Raw genomic sequence first — 19309 nt, forward strand, 5'->3', positions numbered from 1 at the left:
TCGCCAAAATAATATTGGCGTTGGAAAATACGTTGATTTTCTACCCTTTTTAGAAGTGCCATTTTGTATATCTGTTGGTTGTCCTCCCAAATCTGTTGTTTCCCCGGCGATGGATCCTCCACAAACTCTCTCTCAGCCTGAATAACATCATTTCGAATTTTCCCCTCTTGGTCTCGGGATTCCCGTTTTGTTATTGCAATATTCTGTATGAGTGTTCCTCTAAGAAAGGCTTTTAGGGAATCCCAAACCATTCCAGATGCCGCTGTCCCCCTGTTAGTCTGGAGAAATTCCCCTATTTGATCCCCTAAAAGGTTGGATCTATCGATTAGTTCCAGCCAAGCGGGGTTTATTCTCCACTCTCTCAGTGGGACGCACTCTCCCGTGTTCAAAGTTATAAACAAAGGGGAATGGTCTGAGATCCCCCGTACCCCGTATTCTATGTCTACCACCACTCCCATTGCCTCATTGTTCCCCAAGCCCATATCTATTCTTGATAACGTCTGGTGGGTACTAGAAAAACAGGAATATTGCCTATCCTGGGGGTGTCGCATGCGCCAGATGTCTCTTAGACCAAATTCCAATAGAAATTTGCGTAATGGACCTGTTCTATTCCCGGTTGGACAAGGGAATCTATCTAGGCGTTTATCTATAGTTTCATTGAAATCACCAGCAATTATCCATGGAACACCCATTTTACCCAGGCTGAACATGAGAAATGTATCCATAACCTCTAGTTTGAAAGGAGGGGGTATATAGATATTAGCTAGGATACATTCTTGCCCAGCCACCTGACAGTGCAAGAAAACAAATCTCCCCTCCCCATCTATCTGGGACTCTTTACATAAAAAATCCATGCCCTTCCTTACTAACACACTCACGCCTCGGGAATACGATGAATGAAAGGAGTGGTAGTATGCCTGGAATCTCCGGTCATGGAGCAGAGGGGCCTTAATTGGGGTTAGATGGGTTTCCTGCAAAAAAAGCAAGCCAGGTCCCCTTCCTTCCACCTCTAACATCACAGACCTCTGTTTCTTAGGGTCTCCCAAGCCCCTCACGTTCCACGAGGTTATATTCCACCTACCCATCAACTCCAATAATATTACTCCTGCCCATCGGCTCCAGTGGTTAATATGCCCATGGAGGGGAGGGGGAAAGGGGGGAGGGAACCGCTTCCTCTCCCCATCGCCACTCCCCTTCTCAACCTGTCCCTCCACGCCACCCCGTTACTCTCAGCGTGTGTTCGAAGACTCCCCTCCCTCCCACCCCCCACCCAACCCTGCCCATCAGAGCCACCCTTAGGGGGCTCAATTGTAGCCAGTATAATCATATCCCATTCAGAAATGTCCGAGCTCACCATCCCCCCACGTGATCTTATCACCCCCCATCAAAATTCTTATAGGGTGGGATCGTAATCCCTCCATAGCACCAATCATACCCTACAAAAAAAAAAAAAAAGGCTTATATGTAGATCCCCACCCCCCAACTCCCACTCTCCCAACTCGGCTATAAAACCTCATAACCCCTTCTAGTGTAGAATTGTGTGAACTAATTATTCACCCTATGGCATCGCAGTGTTCTATATCTATAATACTATACCCCAACTTTAATCAATTTGTTATATCATTTCATTTTACCCACCTCGCCCAAGCAACGAACAGCGACAATTTAACTCCCCATTCCTTTACCGAGATGGGCTTGCAAATAAAATTATTTCCGATAATATACCTACATAAAATTATATTCTCTCGTAGAACCCCCCCCCCGCCTTCCCACCATACCTATAACCATATCTTTGTACACAATGTGGATCATCCTATAGTGCTCGATTACTCATAGTACATAAAAAAAAAAAAAGGGGAGATATATTCCCTTCTTTTTTCCTCCTCCCCCTCCCTCAAACCCCGCCCTCCCGACTCATCCATAACTCCTCATTAAATACTTCTAATGTGAAGTTATATAACTATTAATTCACCTTGTGAAATCGCAGTGCTCTATAATCCATAGTGTTTTACCCAGTTCCTAATCAATTTGTTATATCGTTTTACCCATCTCACCCAAGCAACAAGCTGTAGCATTAAAGCTCCACAATCTTTCAACAGGATGGGTACATAAGCAAAATTATTTCCAAAAATACACATACAAAAATTTGCATTCCCCCTTGCAGCCCCCCCCCCCAACCCCCACACCCCCCTCTTCCCACCTCTCCAGAGAAAACTACCTCCCCCCCCCCCAACAACCAAAACAAACAAAAAAAAAAAAAAGGGATTAATACAGGCCGACTCTAAGTATCATTAAAGGGCCTCCTTATGGTCCTCCAGCCAGTTCACGGCCTCTTGCGGGGAGTTAAAAAAAATTGTTGAGCCCAAAGCAGACACTCGGAGTCGGGCTGGGTACAATAGGGCATACATTATCTTATGCGATTTCAGGGTGCGTTTAACAGGAATAAACTCCGCCCTCTGTTTCTGTAAGTCCGGTGAAAAATCTGGATAAAATGACACCCTAGTCTCCTTGTAGAAGATGTCTCCCAATCCCCTGACCCTCCGCATCAAAATTGCTCGATCATTATAATTAACAAATTTCAATATCATTGGCCTGCAGCGTCCCTCTGATAGATGAGATCTAAGAGGAACTCTGTGGGCTCTTTCGATGCTAGAAAGCGAAGAGAAGGAGACATCTCCCAGTAATTCCTTGAACCAATTTTCCAAAAAAATTACGGGGTCAAGCCCCTCGCTTCCCTCTGGCAGGCCAATTAGTCGCACGTTCTTCCTGCGGTTCTTGTTGTCCATGTCATCAATTTTGGCTGCCTGTGCGACAATTTGTTTCTGAAGTGTAGCTATTTTTTCCTGCAGGGGGGATAATTCGTCTTCCACCGTACTTAATCTTCCCTCTAGGGCGTCAATTCTATCGATGGTGTTGCTTAATAGCTGACTCATAGCATGCAGTTCATTTTGGATATTTCTCAGTTGGCTATCCAGCCCAGAAATAGAATTCTTACAATCATTAACCGCCAACAGTATCTCTCGTAAAGTCGGTTCCCCACCCCCCCTGGGTTTTTGAGCTGTCCTGTTGTCCTCCTGGGATAGCTCAACTATCCCACCTCCCGGCAGTGGGGTACCAGGGTCCAGTGAGGGGCGGCCTGCACTCCTTCTGTCACCTACCATCCCCTGCATTTTAGATTGACTTGGTGGATGGTGTTGGACTTTCCTACCTGGGGAAGTTACATGTGCATAACGCTCAAGTTTCAAAGCCGCAGAGGCTTGATTTAGTTTTTCTTTGACGGCACGCGTTTTTTGATTCCCCTCTCCCTGGGATATATCTTCTACCGCTCTTTTACTAAGCATGGTAAAGTCCACGTGAAGGAGTCACTAAGCCAGCGGAAGTTGGTAATATAGCAGTTTGTATCGCTAAATCAATTCTCCCAGCAAAAAGGCTCAATTTTTTAACAAGAGAACCTTGAAGGGGGCCAGCCAATTCACCAAGCTCACAACACCTGAATCCCACGTTAATTATGTTTGTGGGGCGAGCACGCTTCGGCCAGCGATTATCAGAAACAAAGCAGATGGGGAGAAGCAAACATTCCCAGCAATCAGAAGTAACCAAGTCTCAACTACACAGGTTCTAACTTCCGTCCCGCTAGATTATATAGCGTTTCTCACCACTCTGCGACCAGGGTTCTTTCATCAACGGGGCTGGCAGATGTCACCTGGAAGTTTGCTCGTCCGAGGCAGTCGTAGAGCTCTCTCCGCGTGTCCTCGTGCGGCGTTTTAAGCGTTCGTCTATCCTCGGATCTCCGACCGGATCTCCGACCGGGCTCCCGCGGTAGCGAAACCTACCGCGGAGTCCTCCTCAGGTTCTTTCGGCGATCTCCGTCAGTGCTGGGCAGCAATCGTGAAAGCGTGTGCTCCAAGTTGAACGTTCATTACGAAGTTACGTTAGAGGGAGCCAGGAAACAGCAGCTGTATCCACCAGCGGGCTGCGTTCCTCACATCGCAGGGCGGAGGCTAGGAGCTCGGACACACTCACACTCCTACTCACTCACTCACGCCAGTCTCCATCCTGACCCACCCCCAATGAAAGCGGCATATTTTTACATCTTTGTCCATTTGTTTGCGTAGTATAGTAAAAAAAAAAAAAAAAAACTATAATCAAGGTACGCTTAAAAATAACCAAAGGCCTGCTATGTGCTAAGAAATAACGGTGTGAAGATCATCTTATACTAAATGGTGAAATAACTTTATCCGCAGAAACCTGTGCTTACCAAAACATCGAAATCCGGTCTGGTGGTGAAGGTTCTAACTATTCCAGGACTTGAATGGGTTAATACCCCATTAACATAACAAAAGCGTTGATTTGGCGTTGCATTATTTATTGGTGCTCTAGCATTCCGCCCCATCCCCCATATCACTGCCCCGGGTCAGCACAGTGCTGAGATCTCTCTGTGACAAGAAGCCGCGACAGATCCACACACCTCCATTCACATAAATGCCCGCACTATTTTATTTCCATTCACCGACTCATCATCAGCATTACTTACATGATTGATCTCTAAGAATGATATCTTCTGGCTCCTCTGGCACTGCAAAAAGTGAAACACACAGAGAACATGTAGAGAATGAGTGACTCCGCCTCCATTCATATGTCACAGTACAACTATATATATATATATATATATATATATATATATATATATATCTCATACATTCTAATATAAGTGATGCCATTTAAGGCAGCTTATCGATTAGTTAGAACTCTTCAATCTATCTGTCTTAATATAAAGAATATAATCAGGGGACACCTAAAAATAATAAAAGTCCTCATCAATGTCGGGGAATAATGGGGGGGGGGAAATTGTGTTTGTATTCTAGATGGTTAAATAACTTTAGCTGCTTACACTGGTGCATGCCAAAATGTGATCTGATGGTGAAGATTCAAATTATTCCAGGACCTGAATGGGTTAATATCCTTTTTTAATACATCCTGGAGTTGATTTGGTTTGCAGTATCTGCTACTTGCCATTTATTGGTGCTCTGCCATTCCATTCCATCCACCTCTTGGCAGAGGCGTAACAAGAACTTTCAGGACTTTCAGGACCCCTTTCTTCTGCTCCTGAGGTCCTTTCCTTCAGTCCTGGGCCCCTTCCATTGGTGTCAGGGCTCTTTCCATCAGTCCCTGGGCCCCTTCCGTTGGTGTCAGGGCTCTTTCCATCAGTCCGGTGTCAGGGCTCTTTCCATCAGTCCCCGGGCCCCTTCCATTGGTGTCAGGGCTCTTTCCATCAGTCCCCGGGCCCCTTCCATTGGTGTCAGGGCTCTTTCCATTGGTCCTGGGCCCCTTCCATTGGTGTCAGGGCTCTTTCAATCAGTCCCTGGGCCCCTTCCATTGGTGTCAGGGCTCTTTCCATCAGTCCCCGGGCCCCTTCCATTGGTGTCAGGGCTCTTTCCATAAGTCCCGGGCCCCTTCCATTGGTGCCAGGGCTCTTTCCATCAGTCCTAGGGCCCTTCCATTGGTGTCAGGGCTCTTTCCATCAGTCCTGGGGCCCTTCCATTGATGTCAGGGCTCTTTCCATCAGTCCCTGGGCCCCTTCCATTGGTGTCAGGGCTCTTTCCATTGGTCCTGGGGCCCTTCCATTGGTGTCAGGGCTCTTTCCATCAGTCCCTGGGCCCCTTCCATTGGTTCCAGGGCTCTTTCCATCAGTCCTGGGGCCCTTTCATTGGTGTCAGGGCTCTTTCCATCAGTCTCCAGGCCCCTTCCATTGGTGTCAGGGCTCTTTCCATTGGTCCCGGGCCTTTTGCTCTGAGCCCAGTGCCTTTCCCCCTTGGCTTGGGCCCTTTCCACTGTTCCTGGGGCCCTTCACTATGTTGAGGGGCTCTTTATAAGCTCTAGTTCACACTGATGCAACTCATTATGTGACTTTTAGCACTTAAAGTGGCTAGGCAAGCCAAAGCACATTCATTTCATTGGGTGTTCTCTTAAGCCTCGTACACAAGATCGGATTTTCCGCAGACAAAGCGCAGGACTTTGGTCTGAAGGGCGTTGGCCAGGAATTTGTCTTGCATACAAACGGCACACAATTGTTGGCCAACAAAACACAAAACGACTTGGGTTTTCAGCTCTTTAGTGCCACCCTTTGGGCACCTTCTGCTAATGTTGTGTCTGGTGAGCATTCCTTCCCGAGCATGCGTGTTCGTACTTTGGATATTTGTCAGACGGACTTGTGTACACACGCTTAGAAAGCCTGCTCTCCAACATTTGTCTGCAGAAAATCCGGCAACAATTGTCTGATGAAGCGTACAAACGGTCGGATTTTCCGCCAACAGGCCTGTCATCACACAATTCCCATCGAGAAATCCGATTGTGTGTACGAGGGTTTAGTCACAGTGACAGAAAAATAAATAAATCCTGCACTGTTTTTCTACGACTTTGGTGCAATTTGAGTGCCATAGACTGCAATGTTAAATCACAAAAGTCCCAAGGAAGTTGCAAGCAAGACGCAAGCAAGTCCATAGATTGGACTTGATGGTCTTTTTTCGACCTTGCCTACTATGTAACTATGTAGATATGTAACAAGGAAATCACATGCAAGTCACATTTTGAGATTGCATCAGTATGAACATTTTCACATCTTCTAGAGCAGCCTCCCTTCCTGCTGTCTTGTTCAGAACGCCAGAGTCTGACGCAAGTACGACCTGTGGGACCCTGGATCCAAAGAAAGGTCCATAAAGACAAGAATGGGCACGTATGGGGTGGAGGAACTTGACTGGCCTGCACAGAGTTATGACCTCAACCCGATAGAACACCTTTGGGATGAATTAGAACGGAGAATGTGAGCCAGGGATGCTCATCCAACATCAGTGCCTGACCTTGCAAATTCGTTTCTGGAAGAATGGTCAAACATTCCTGTAGACACCCTCCTAAACCTTGTGGACGGCCTTCCCAGAAGAGTTGAAGCTGTTAGAGCTGCAAAGGGACAACTCAATATTGAACCCTACGGACTAAGACTGGGATGTCATTAAATTTCATGTACATGTAAAGGAAGGTGTCCCAATACTTTTGGTAATATATATATATATATATATATATATATATATATATATATATATATATATATATATTCTAAATTACAGAAAACGTGATACTTAATGTGATTGTAGCCGTATACAGGCAGAAGGTGAAGTCTCCTTACCACCAGTAATCCAGCTCTTGAATCTTCGCCAGGTTTCTGGATAAAATGAACAGAAACAATCAGTGTGAAGTGTATATGACACGGATACAAAGATTCATTTACTAAGGGTCACAAAGGTCACAAATCACAATAGTCATGAATTTCAAAGAATCCAAAGAAAATGATTACTAAAACAACAAATTCATTTGGTTTATTTCTTTACGACTTCAGAGGGTTCTATGAGTTCTGTAATACATGTCGCATTCTGTATTGTTAGGATTGGCCAAAGTCCCAAAATATCAAAGTCGCAAGAAAGTCACCAAAATAATACAAGGATGTGAGAAATGAAATCCAATCTCCCGAAATTACGGATTGATTTGGAACCACGAAGGTACAAAAGAAATACCGAAAATACAAAACAAATTCTGAACACAAATCATTCTAACATAATGAATGTGATGGAATTAAATGATTGCCGAATGAATCTGAAATAAAATGAATTTGTTTGTGATGCAAATCTCTAATGATTACTATGTATGACATGATATTATTAAATTGCAGTGGAGCTGCGGGATGACGTCATTATAATGACAGATCTTCTTATCCTTCATACGTCAGATAATATTCTAAGTAGAAGCAATTTCTGTACAAATTCCAAAGTTAAAAAAACAACTATCTATTCATTGTGGAAGGAAGGGAGGAAGGGATGAAGGGAGGGAGGAAGGAAGTGAGGAAGGAAGGGAGGGAGGGATTATGGAAGGAAGGGAGGGAGGGATGAAGGGAGAAAGGGAGCGAGGGAGGAAGTAAGGGAGGAAAGGAGGGAGCAAGGAAGGGAGGGAGGGAGGGATGAAGGGAGAAAGGGAGCGAGGGAAGAAGTAAGGGAGGAAAGGAGGGAGGAAGGGAGGGAGGAAGGCATGAAGAGAGGGAGGAAGGCATGAAGGGAGGGAGGAAGTAAGGGAGGGAAGAAGGAAGGGAGGAAGGAAGTAAGGAAGGAAGGGAGGGAGGAAAGGAAGGAGAAAGTGAAGGAAGGAGGGAGGGAGGAAGGGAGGGAGGGAGGGATGAAGGGAGGGAGGAAGGAAGTGAGGAAGGAAGGGAGGGAGGGATGATGGAAGGAAGGGAGGGAGGGAGGGATGAAGGGAGAAAGGGAGCGAGGGAGGAAGTAAGGGAGGAAAGGAGGAAGCAAGGAAGGGAGGGAGGAAGGCATGAAGGGAGGGAAGGGATGAAGGAAGGGAGGAAGGAAGGGAGGGAAGAAGGAAGGGAGGAAGGAAGTAAGGAAGGAAGGGAGGAAGGGAGGGAGGAAAGGAAGGAGAAAGGGAAGGAGGAAGGGAGAAAGGGAAGGAAGGGAGGGAGGAGGGAAGGAAGGAAGGGAGGGAGGGAGGAAATGATGAAGAGAAGGAAGGAAGGAAAGGTTGAAGGAAGGGAGGAAGGAATGGAGGAAGGGATGAAGAAGGAAGGGAGGGAGGAAGAAAGGGATGAAGGAAGGGAGGGAGGAAGTAAGGGAGGAAGTAAGGGAGGGAGGGAGGAAGTGAGGAAGGGAGGGAGGAAAGGAAGGAGAAAGGGAAGGAAGGAGGGAGGGAGGAAGGGAGGGAGGTAGGAAGGGAGGGAGGGAGGTAGGAAGGGAGGGAGGGAGGGATGAAGGGAGGGAGGAAGGAAGTGAGGAAGGAAGGGAGGGAGGGATGATGGAAGGAAGGGAGGGAGGGAGGGAGGGAGGGAGGGATGAAGGGAGAAAGGGAGCGAGGGAGGAAGTAAGGGAGGAAAGGAGGGAGCAAGGAAGGGAGGGAGGAAGGCATGAAGAGAGGGAGGAAGGCATGAAGGGAGGGAGGAAGGGATGAAGGAAGGAAGGGAGGGAAGAAGGAAGGGAGGAAGGAAGTGAGGAAGGAAGGGAGGGAGGAAAGGAAGGAGAAAGGGAAGGAGGAAGGGAAAAAGGGAAGGAAGGAGGGAGGAAGGAAGGGAGGGAGGAGGGAAGGAAGGAAGGAAGGGAGGGAGGAAAGGATGAAGAGAAGGAAGGAAGGAAGGGATGAAGGAAGGGAGGAAGGAATGGAGGAAGGGATAAATAAGGAAGGGAGAGAGGAAGAAAGGGATGAAGGAAGGGAGGGAGGAAGTAAGGAAGGGAGGAAGTAAGGGAGGGAGGAAGGGGGGAAGGAAGGAAGGAAGGAAGGAAGGGAGGAAAGAAGGGAGAAAGGAAGGGATGAAAGGAGGGATGAAGGGAGGGAGGAAGGGAGGGAAGGAGGGAGGGAGGGAGAAGGGAAGGGAGGAAAAAAGGGAAGGAGGAAGGAAGGGAAGAAAGAAAGAGAGGGAAGAAGGGAGGAAGTAAGAAAGGGAGGGAGAGAGGAAGGAAGGAAGGGAGGAAGAAAGGGATAAAGAAAGGGAAGGGAGAAAGGGAGGGAGAAAGGGGGAGGGAGGAAGGAAGGGAGGGAGGGAGAAAGGGGGAGGAAGTAAGGGAGGGAGGAAGGGGGGAAGGAAGGAAGGAAGGAAGGAAGGGAGGAAAGAAGGGAGAAAGGAAGGGATGAAAGGAGGGATGAAGGGAGGGAGGAAGGGAGGGAAGGAGGGAGGGAGGGAGAAGGGAAGGGAGGAAAAAAGGGAAGGAGGAAGGAAGGGAAGAAAGAAAGAGAGGGAAGAAGGGAGGAAGTAAGAAAGGGAGGGAGAGAGGAAGGAAGGAAGGGAGGAAGAAAGGGATAAAGAAAGGGAAGGGAGAAAAGGAGGGAGAAAGGGGGAGGGAGGAAGGAAGGGAGGGAGGGAGAAAGGGGGAGGAAGTAAGGGAGGGAGGGAGGGAGAAAGGGATGAAGAAAGGGATGAAGAAAGGGAGGAAGGAAAGAAGGGAGAAAGGAAGGGGGCAGTACTGGCATGGTGATATCAGTGCCTCTCTCTACACTAGTACATTGTGATTGGAGGGTCACTCCCTTGAGGGGGCGGGTACATGACACCCTGTACTCACAAAAGCTGGCCATACACGGGCCAGTTGTTGTTTTTTTTTGTTCAGCCAATGGGTTGAATGGAAAAAAACTGACCCAATTTCCCCATACACACACAGTGTATCATTCTATTCTGAAGCAATGAGACGGATGGCTACTCCAGGTGAGTATGATAATCCACCAGAAGCACAATGTAAGTGTGAAGTATTGTCACTCCTTGGCCTGTTGTTATAGTCCTGCTGGCAGTCTTTCAATAAACCTGCTGGACAGATTGGTGTGCAGCTACTTATTTCTACTTGGTCTAAATTGTATTCTGACAATCTATGGCCTGCAGTTCTGATTGAGTGATAAATGACTGTTCAACCACAGGGGCCACACATGGACCAGAATTCAACCGGTCCATGTAGAACTGGTCACATTCTGATCCATTAATCGCTTTAGTGTAAAGGCCCGTACACACGGTCGGACTTTTTGACAACAAACATGCAAATTAGCTGTTTTGGAGCAACATCCGACCGTGTGTATGCTCCATCGGACAAACTTTTTTGGTTTTCATCGGACTTTTGTTGGCTGTGCGAACGGACAAACTTTCTGGCAACAAAAGTCCGATGGAGCAAAGTCCGACCGTGTGTATGCAAAAGCATCGGACTTTTGTACAAGGTACAAACACGCATGCTCAGAACCATTGCAAACGATCGAACTACAATACAGAAGTTGACCAAAGGTGGCGCTGGAGTCATTGAACGTCCTCTTTTGAAGTGGCGTCCGTACGTTGTGACGTCACCACGTTCGTGTTTGTTGTCAAAAAGTCCGACCGTGTGTATGCAATACAAACTTGTGGACAACACACTTTGTACAAAAGTCCACGGGAAAGTTTGTACAAGTCCGACCGTGTGTATGGGGCTTTACAGATTGCCTGATGGTGAGTGCTATTCTATCTGCATGAGCAGTATGGGACCCGGAAGCTAATAGAGATCACTATAGTAGTGGCGTAGTAGCAACATAGAAGCTGCTATGTAGTAGCATTGTAGTGGTGTAGTAATGATGTGTTAAGCCCCATACACACGGTCGGACTTGTACAAACTTTTCCATGGACTTTTGTACAAAGTGTGTTGTCCACAAGTTTGTATTGCATACACACGGTCGGACTTTTTGACAACAAACACGAACGTGGTGACGTCACAACGTACGGACGCCACTTCAAAAGAGGACGTTCAATGACTCCAGCGCCACCTTTGGTCAACTTCTGTATTGTAGTCTGATCGTTTGCAATGGTTCTGAGCATGCGTGTTTGTACCTTGTACAAAAGTCCGATGCTTTTGCATACACACGGTCGGACTTTGCTCCATCGGACTTCTGTTGTCAAAAAGTTTGTCCGTTCGCAGAGCCAACAAAAGTCCGATGAAAACAGAAAAAGTTTGTCCGATGGAGCGTACACACAGTCGGATGTTGCTCCAAAACAGCTAATTTGCATGTTTGTTGTCAAAAAGTCCGACCGTGTGTACGGGCCTTTAGTTGTGGAATAGAGGGGGTTGTAGTGGTGTATGAATGGTGTAGTAGTTGTTCAATAGATGTGGTTGTAGCGGTATAGTAATGGTGTAGTGGTTGCGTGGTAGTTGTGGAGTAGAGGGGATTGTGGTGCAGTGTAGTAATGGTTTAGTAGTTGTGGAATAGAGGGGGTTGTAGTGGTGTAGTAATGGTGTAGTAGTTGTGGAATCAAGGGGTTGTAGTGGTGTAGTAATGGTGTAGTCGTGGAATAGAGAGGGTTGTAGTGGTGTAGCAATGGTGTAGTAGTTGTGGAATTGAGGGGGTTGTAGTGGTGTAGTATCGGATGTCAAAGTGGTGTATTAGTGATGTAGTAGTGGGTGTAGTAGAGGTGTAGTAAAGGGTGCTCTAGTGGTGTAGTAGTGGTATAGTAGCAGTGGAGCTGTGGTGTAGTAGAGACTGTCATAGTGGTGTAGTAACAGTGTAGAAGAGGTGTAGTATCAGATGTCCTAGTGATGTAGTAGTGGTTTAGTAGTGGTGTAGTAGTAGGTGTAGTGGTGTAGTAGCAGTGGAGCAGGGGTGTAGTAGAGTCTGTCATAGTGGTGTAATAGTGGTGTAGTAGCAGTGGAGTAGGTGTGTAGTAAAAGATGTCATAGTGGTGTAGTAACAGCGTAGTAGTAATGTATATACAGTGATTTCCAGTTTTTAGAGGGATCGGTATGGTATATTCTGTGCATTGTTCCATTGGGCCAAGTTACAGCAATGTAACATTATTCATACTTTGAATCCTTCTATAACAATCAGACTAGTAATGAGTATAAACTTGGACTTGTTCTGGTTTTACTGAATTATAATGAACATTTGTTAATAAACAATCACATCATAATACAAAAAGAATGTTCCTTACTTGTGCAGAAGCTCACAGATCTATATTTTGCTGTTGGATGTGGAAATAAGAGAAGAGAGGTGAGTTAAGAAATTGCATTAGTAACACAAATTCATCTAAAAAACACACAACGTCTTGTATAGGTGAATGGAGGAGAACATTGGAGGAAGAGAACATGGGAGGAGGAGAACATGGGAGGAGGAGAACATGGGAGGAGGAGAACATGGGAGGAGGAGAACATGGGAGGAGGAGAACATGGGAGGAGGAGAACATCAGAGGTGGAGAATATCAGAGGTGGAGAACATTGGAGGAGGAGAATATTGGAGGTGGAGAACATTGGAAGAGGAGAACATCAGAGGAGAAAAACATCAGAGGAGAAAAACATTGGAGGAGAAAAACATTGGAGGAGAAGAACATTGGAGAAGAAGATCAGAGGGGGAGAACATTGAAAGAGGAGAACATTGGAGGAGAAGAACGCTGGAGGAGAACACCGGAGGAGGAGAACATTGGAGGAGGAGAAAAACAAGATATTTTGGGGGCACACCCTAAAAGATGCATTAAAGATGGTGCAGCCATAAGACCATACAACCAAACAAAATATTACAGCGCACACATGGAGAAGAGTCACAGTCTATGGATAGTGTAGGACCTGTTTAGGTGTTTTAAATAAGGCTTGCTGGAGGTAAATGTCTTTTTTGCATGTGTGCGCTGTAATATTTTATTCTGTTGTATGGTCTTATGGCTGCACCATCTTTAATGCATCTTTTAGGGTGTGCCCCCCAAATATCTTGTTTGTCTATTGTACGGATTCTGACCAAATCCTTTTGGGTGTGGAGCACCCCACTCCCTCATCAAGTGCCTCTCATTAGTGTCCACCTGTTTCATGGGGGGAGACCTCTAGTTCTCCCATATAGAGGAGTGTATGGCCGCGTACACACGGGCGGACTGTTCGCCCAACTTTGTCCGCTGAACAGTGTTTCAGCGGACAGTCCGCTCGTGTGTGGGCTTCAGCGGACAGTTTCAGCGGACTGTCTGACGAACAAAGTCTTACGGAATTTCCGTAAAACTGTCCGCTGAAACTTGGTTTGAGGGGACAGTCCGCCCATGTGTGTGCCAGTCCGCTGTACTTTCGAAATGAGCGAACTGTTTCCCCCCGGAGAAAAGTCTGCTCATTTCGAGCGCGTCTCCAGGTAGGTGGGGCCCGCGAAGGAGACTTTGCGGGCACCGCCGCATGGTATGGACTTAAAGGGGAACTCCAACGACGAAAAAAATCGGCGTGGGGGTTCCCCCAAAGTCCACAACAGACCCTTGTACGAGCACGCTACCCGGCCAGCCAGGAAAGGGGGGCGAGCGAGCGCACCCCCCTTCTGAGCCATACCAGGCCGCGTGCCCTCAACATGGGGGGTGCCTTGGGGAAGGGGGGGCCGCGCGCCCCCCCACCCCAAAGCACCTTGTCCCCATGTTGATGAGGACAAGGGCCTCTTCCCGACAACCCTGGCCGTTGGTTGTCGGGGTCTGCGGGCGGGGGGCTTATCGGAATCTGGGAGCCCCCTTTAATAAGGGGGCCCCCGGATACCGGCCCCCCACCCTATGTGAATGAGTATGGGGTACAATGTACCCCTACCCATTCACCTGTGAAAAAAAGTACAAAAAAAAAAAAAAACACAACACAGGGTTAAAATATTTTATTGCACAGCTCCGGGGGTCTTCCGTCTTTGCAGGTCTTCTCGCCGGACTCCTCCGCTATCTTCTTGTAGCTCTTTTGCTAGCGGAGGAGTCCGGCTTTCTTCCTCCCCGCCGCCGGCCTCTTCTCCCGACTTCGGGGGTCTTGTCCCCCTCTTCGGTTCTTCTGCCGGGCCACCGCGCCTTCTTCTAGCTCTTTTAGAGGCGGTGGCCCGGTCTTCTGTCGCTGCTGTCACCGTCGCCGCCTTCCGTTCTTCTTCTTCTTCTTCTTCCCCAGGAGATGTTGCCTCGACGATCTCTCCGGCCGGAATGCCAGAGCCGCGCTGCGCGGCCACTTATATAGTGACAATGGGGCAGTGTCACATGCTATATGTCACATGGGTTGGTCACATGGGTTGATGTCACATGGGGACTATGACATCGTAAGGGGGCGGGGTCACCATGTGACACCAACCCATGTGACATATACCATGTGACACCGCCCCATTGTCACTATATAAGTGGCCGCGCAGCACGGCTCTGGCATTCCGGCCGGAGAGATCGTCGAGGCAACATCTCCTGGGGAAGAAGAAGAAGAAGAACGGAAGGCGGCGACAGCGGCGACAGAAGACCGGGCCACCGCCTGTAAAAGAGCTAGAAGAAGGCGCGGTGGCCCGGCAGAAGAACCGAAGAGGGGGACAAGACCCCCGAAGTCGGGAGAAGAGGCCGGCGGCGGGGAGGAAGAAAGCCGGACTCCTCCGCTAGCAAAAGAGCTACAAGAAGATAGCGGAGGAGTCCGGCGAGAAGACCCCCGAAGACGGAAGACCCCCGGAGCTGTGCAATAAAATATTTTAACCCTGTGTTGTGTTTTTTTTTGTACTTTTTTTCACAGGTGAATGGGTAGGGGTACATTGTACCCCATACTCATTCACATAGGGTGGGGGCCGGTATCCGGGGGCCCCCTTATTAAAGGGGGCTCCCGGATTCCGATAAGCCCCCTGCCCGCAGACCCTGACAACCAACGGCCAGGGTTGTCGGGAAGAGGCCCTTGTCCTCATCGACATGGGGACAAGGTGCTTTGGGGTGGGGGGGCCGCGCGGCCCCCCTTCCCCAAGGCACCCCCCATGTTGAGGGCACACGGCCTGGTACGGCTCAGAAGGGGGGGCGCTCGCTCGCCCCCCTTTCCTGGCCGGCCAGGTAGCGTGCTCGTACAAGGGTCTGTTGTGGACTTTGGGGGAACCCCCACGCCGATTTTTTTCGGCGTTGGGGTTCCCTTTAACTCCATACCAGGCGGCGGAGCCAGCCACGTCTCCTTCACGGGCCCCGCCTACCTGGAGACGTGCTCGAAATGAGCGGACTGTCCTTCGCGTGTGTGGGTGAGTCCGTTCATTTCAAAAGTTGAGCGGACTGTTTGGCGAACTTAGTCCGCTGTAATTAGTCCGCTCAAAAAGTGCCGTGTGTGGGCAAGTCCGTTCGTTCAAAAGTTTGGACGGACTGTTTCTCAAACTGTTTGAGGAACTTAGTTGGGCGAACAGTCCGCACGTGTGTACGCGGCCTATGGCTCCCATGGTTCAGAGAAGCCGGATCTCCCATTCTATGGACCCACTAATCATGGGGTACTTTGTCACAGTAAGTGGGCTTAAGCACCGTATACAATATGGTGTGACCAAATCCCCATATTTTTTTATAATGTTTTTTGAAAATGTCTAATGGTGTTTTAAATATGCCTTGCTGGAGGTAAATGTCTTTTTACATGTGTGCGCTGTAACATTTTGTTCCATTGCAGGAGGAGAACACTGGAGGAGAAGAACATCGGAGGAGGAGAACACTGGAGGAGGAAAACATCAGAGGAGGAGAACATTGGAGAAGAATATCGGAGAAGGAGAACATTGGTTGAGGAGAACACTGCAGGAGGAGAACATTGGAGGAGGAGAACACTGGAGGAGAAGAACATCGGAGGAGAAGAACATTGGTGGAGGAGAAAATTTGAGGTGGAGAACATTGGAGGATGAGAACACTGGAGGAGGAGAACTTTAGAGGAGGAGAACTTTGGAGGAGGAGAACATCGGAGGAGGAGAACATTGGTGGAGGAGAACATTGGTTGAGGAAAATACCGGCGGAGGAGAACATTGGAGGAGGAGAACACCGGAGGAGAAAAACATCGGAGGAGAAGAACATCGGAGGAGGAGAACATTTGAGGTGGAGAACATTGGAGGAGGAGAACATTTGAGGAGGAGAACATCAGAGGAGAACATTGGAGGAGGAGAACACTGGAGCAAAAGAACATCGGAGGAGGAGAACATTTGAGGTGGAGAACACTGGAGGAGAACATTTGAGGAGAACATCAGAGAAGGAGAACATTTTAGGAGGAGAACTTCAGAGGAGACCATTGGAGGAGGAGAACATTTGAGGAGGAGAACATCAGAGGAGAACATTGGAGGAGGAGAACACTGGAGCAGAAGAACATCGGAGGAGGAGAACATTTGAGATGGAGAACACTGGAGGAGGAGAACATTTGAGGAGAACATCGGAGAAGGAGAACATTTGAGGAGGAGAACTTCAGAGGAGACCATTGGAGGAGGGGAACACTGGATTAGGAGAATATTGGAGGAGGAGAACATTGGAGGATGAGAACATTGGCGGATGAGAACATTGGAGGAGGAGAATACTGGAGGAGAACATTGGAGGAGGAGAACATTGGAGGAGGAGAATATTGGAGGATGAGAACATTGGAGGATGAGAACATTGGAGGAGGAGAACACTGGAGGAGAACATTGGAGGAGGAGAACATTGGAGGAGAACATTGGAGGAGGAGAACATTGGAGGAGGAGAACATTGGAGGAGGAGAACATTGGAGGAGAACATTGGAGGAGGAGAACATTTGAGGAGGAGAACATTTGAGGAGGAGAACATTGGAGGAGGAGATCCTGAGGAAATGATGAGGGAAGAAATCTGCAGTCAGACCTGCCATACAATAGCAGAATATTGATGGAATTTTTCCATCTTCCAATCATTAGTGGGATGAAGTTTATTTTTGACCGCAGTGACAACAAAATTTGAAGGATAATATTTTTTAACACAATGGGGGTCAATTCACTAAGAGTTAAATAATGGAAAATAAAATGCGGTAATATATTACATGCGGCAAATCAGTTGTGAAAGTTCAATTCACTAAGAATTTTGCATTAAATAAGAAATTAGGTATTTTTTCAATTGTTCGGTAACTACCACATTCTCTGGTGTGGTAATTTATCACACTTGTCATTGGTTAAGGGTTGTTTAACCTCTTCAGCTCCAGAAGATTTACCCTCTTAATGACCAGGCCATTTTTCGCGATACGGCATTGCGTCACTTTAACTGACAATTGCACGGTCGGGCGACGTTGTACCCAAGTAAAATTGACATCTTTTTTTTTTTTTCCCAACAAATAGAGATTTCTTTTGGTGGCATTTGATCAACTCGGTTTTTATTTTTTGCGCTATAAACAAAAAAAGAGCGACAATTTAAAAAAAAAAAAAGAATATTTTTTACTTTCTGTTATAATTAGGGATGAGCCGAACACCCCCCGGTTCGGTTCGCACCAGAACTTGCGAACGACCCCCGCGTTCGGTACGAACGTTAGAACCCCATTGAAGTCTATGGGACTCGAACGTTCGAATTGGAAAGTGCTAATTTTAACGGCTAATATGCAAGATAGTGTGCTAAAAAGGGTTTGGCGATCTGCCTCCTGCCTCAGGGGACATGGGTCACTGCAAAAAAAAGTTTTAAAAACTACCGTTTTGGCGGGAGCACTGATTTTAATGACGATTAAAGTGAAAAAAAAAAAGTGAAATATTCCTTTAAATATGGTGCCTGGGGGGTGTCTGTAGTATGCCTGTGAAGTGCCACGTGTTTCCCGTGTTTAGAACAGTCCCTGCACAAAATGACATTAAACGGAAATAACACCATTTAACCACCTCAGTACAGTGCAGTTACACCCCCTTCCTGACCAGACCAATTTTCAGCTTTCAGCGCTCTCACACTTTGAATGACAATTACTCAGTCATCCAACACAGTATCCATATGAAACTTGCGTCCTTTTTTCCACACAAATAGAGCTTTCTTTTAGTGGTATTTAATCACTAGTGGGTTTTTTATTTTTTGTGCTATAAATAAAATAAAACGTAAATTTTGTGAAAAAAATGCCTTTTTCTTCGTTTCTGTCATAAATTTTTGCTAATTAGTAATTTTTCTTCATAAATTTTGGCCAAAATGTATACTGCTACATATCTTTGGTAAAAATAACCCACATTAGTATATATTATTTGGTCTTTGTGAAAGTTATAGAGTCTACAATCTATGGTGCCAATCACTGAAAATTCATCACTTCTGATCAGGCCTTCAGTACATCAGGTGTACCTAATTTCTTGAGACTCTAACTAGTCAGGAAAGTACAAATACCCCCCAAATGACCCCTTTTTACAAAGTAGACATCCCAAGGTATTAAGTAAGTAGCATGGTGAGTTTTTTTAAGTTGTCATTTTTTCCCACAATTCTTTGCAAAATGAAGATTTTTTTTTTTTTTTTTTTTTTTTTTACTAAATTGTCATATTATCAGGTTATTTCTCACACACAGCATATGCATACAACAAATTACCCCCCAAAATACATTCTGCTACTCTTCCCGAGTACGCCGATACCACATGTGTGAGACTTTTACACAGCCTGGCCACATACAGAGCACCAACATTGATGTAGTACCTTCAGACGTTCTACGAGCAAAAATGACGCATCTCATTTCTCAACCACCTATTACACTTTTGAAGTCCCTGGAGTACCAGCACAATGGAATTTCCCATAAAATCACCCCATTTTGGAAAGCTAACACCCCAACGTATAATCTGTGAGGCATAATGAGTCTTTTGAATGGTTAATTTTTTTCCAGAAGTTTTTGGAATATGTGGAAAAAAATTAAAACGCATTTTTTTTTACACAAAATTGTCAATTTATAAGATATTTCTAACACATAGCATGTATATAGCAAAAATGACACCCCAAAATACATTCTGCTACTCTTCCCGAGTACAGCGATACCACGTGTGTGAGACTTTTACAAAGCCTGGCCACATACAGAGCACTAACATTGATGTAGTACCTTCAGACGTTCTATGAGCAAAAATTACGCATCTCATTTCTCAACCACCTATTACACTTTTGAAGGCCCTG

General features: G+C 46.8%; 1 protein-coding gene across 2 annotated transcripts in view; it reads right to left on the reverse strand.

Moving 5' to 3' along the window:
- Window positions 1-19309, reverse strand: part of LOC143973622 (cytosolic phospholipase A2 gamma-like) — a 204966-nt gene that overhangs the window by 32120 nt on the left and 153537 nt on the right. For both annotated transcript variants that reach the window (XM_077474476.1, XM_077474477.1), the window contains 3 exons: window positions 12464-12493; window positions 7181-7216; window positions 4535-4576 (listed from right to left, as the gene is read on the reverse strand). In XM_077474476.1, coding sequence (XP_077330602.1) covers window positions 4535-4576; window positions 7181-7216; window positions 12464-12493 — 108 coding nt within the window. The remainder of the gene's footprint in view (window positions 1-4534; window positions 4577-7180; window positions 7217-12463; window positions 12494-19309) is intronic.

Source organism: Lithobates pipiens, unplaced genomic scaffold (genome assembly GCF_037356315.1).
Source record: "Lithobates pipiens isolate NorthernLeopardFrog02 unplaced genomic scaffold, aLitPip1_a1.2 Scaffold_87, whole genome shotgun sequence".
In the NCBI taxonomy this organism is placed as follows: domain Eukaryota; kingdom Metazoa; phylum Chordata; class Amphibia; order Anura; family Ranidae; genus Lithobates; species Lithobates pipiens.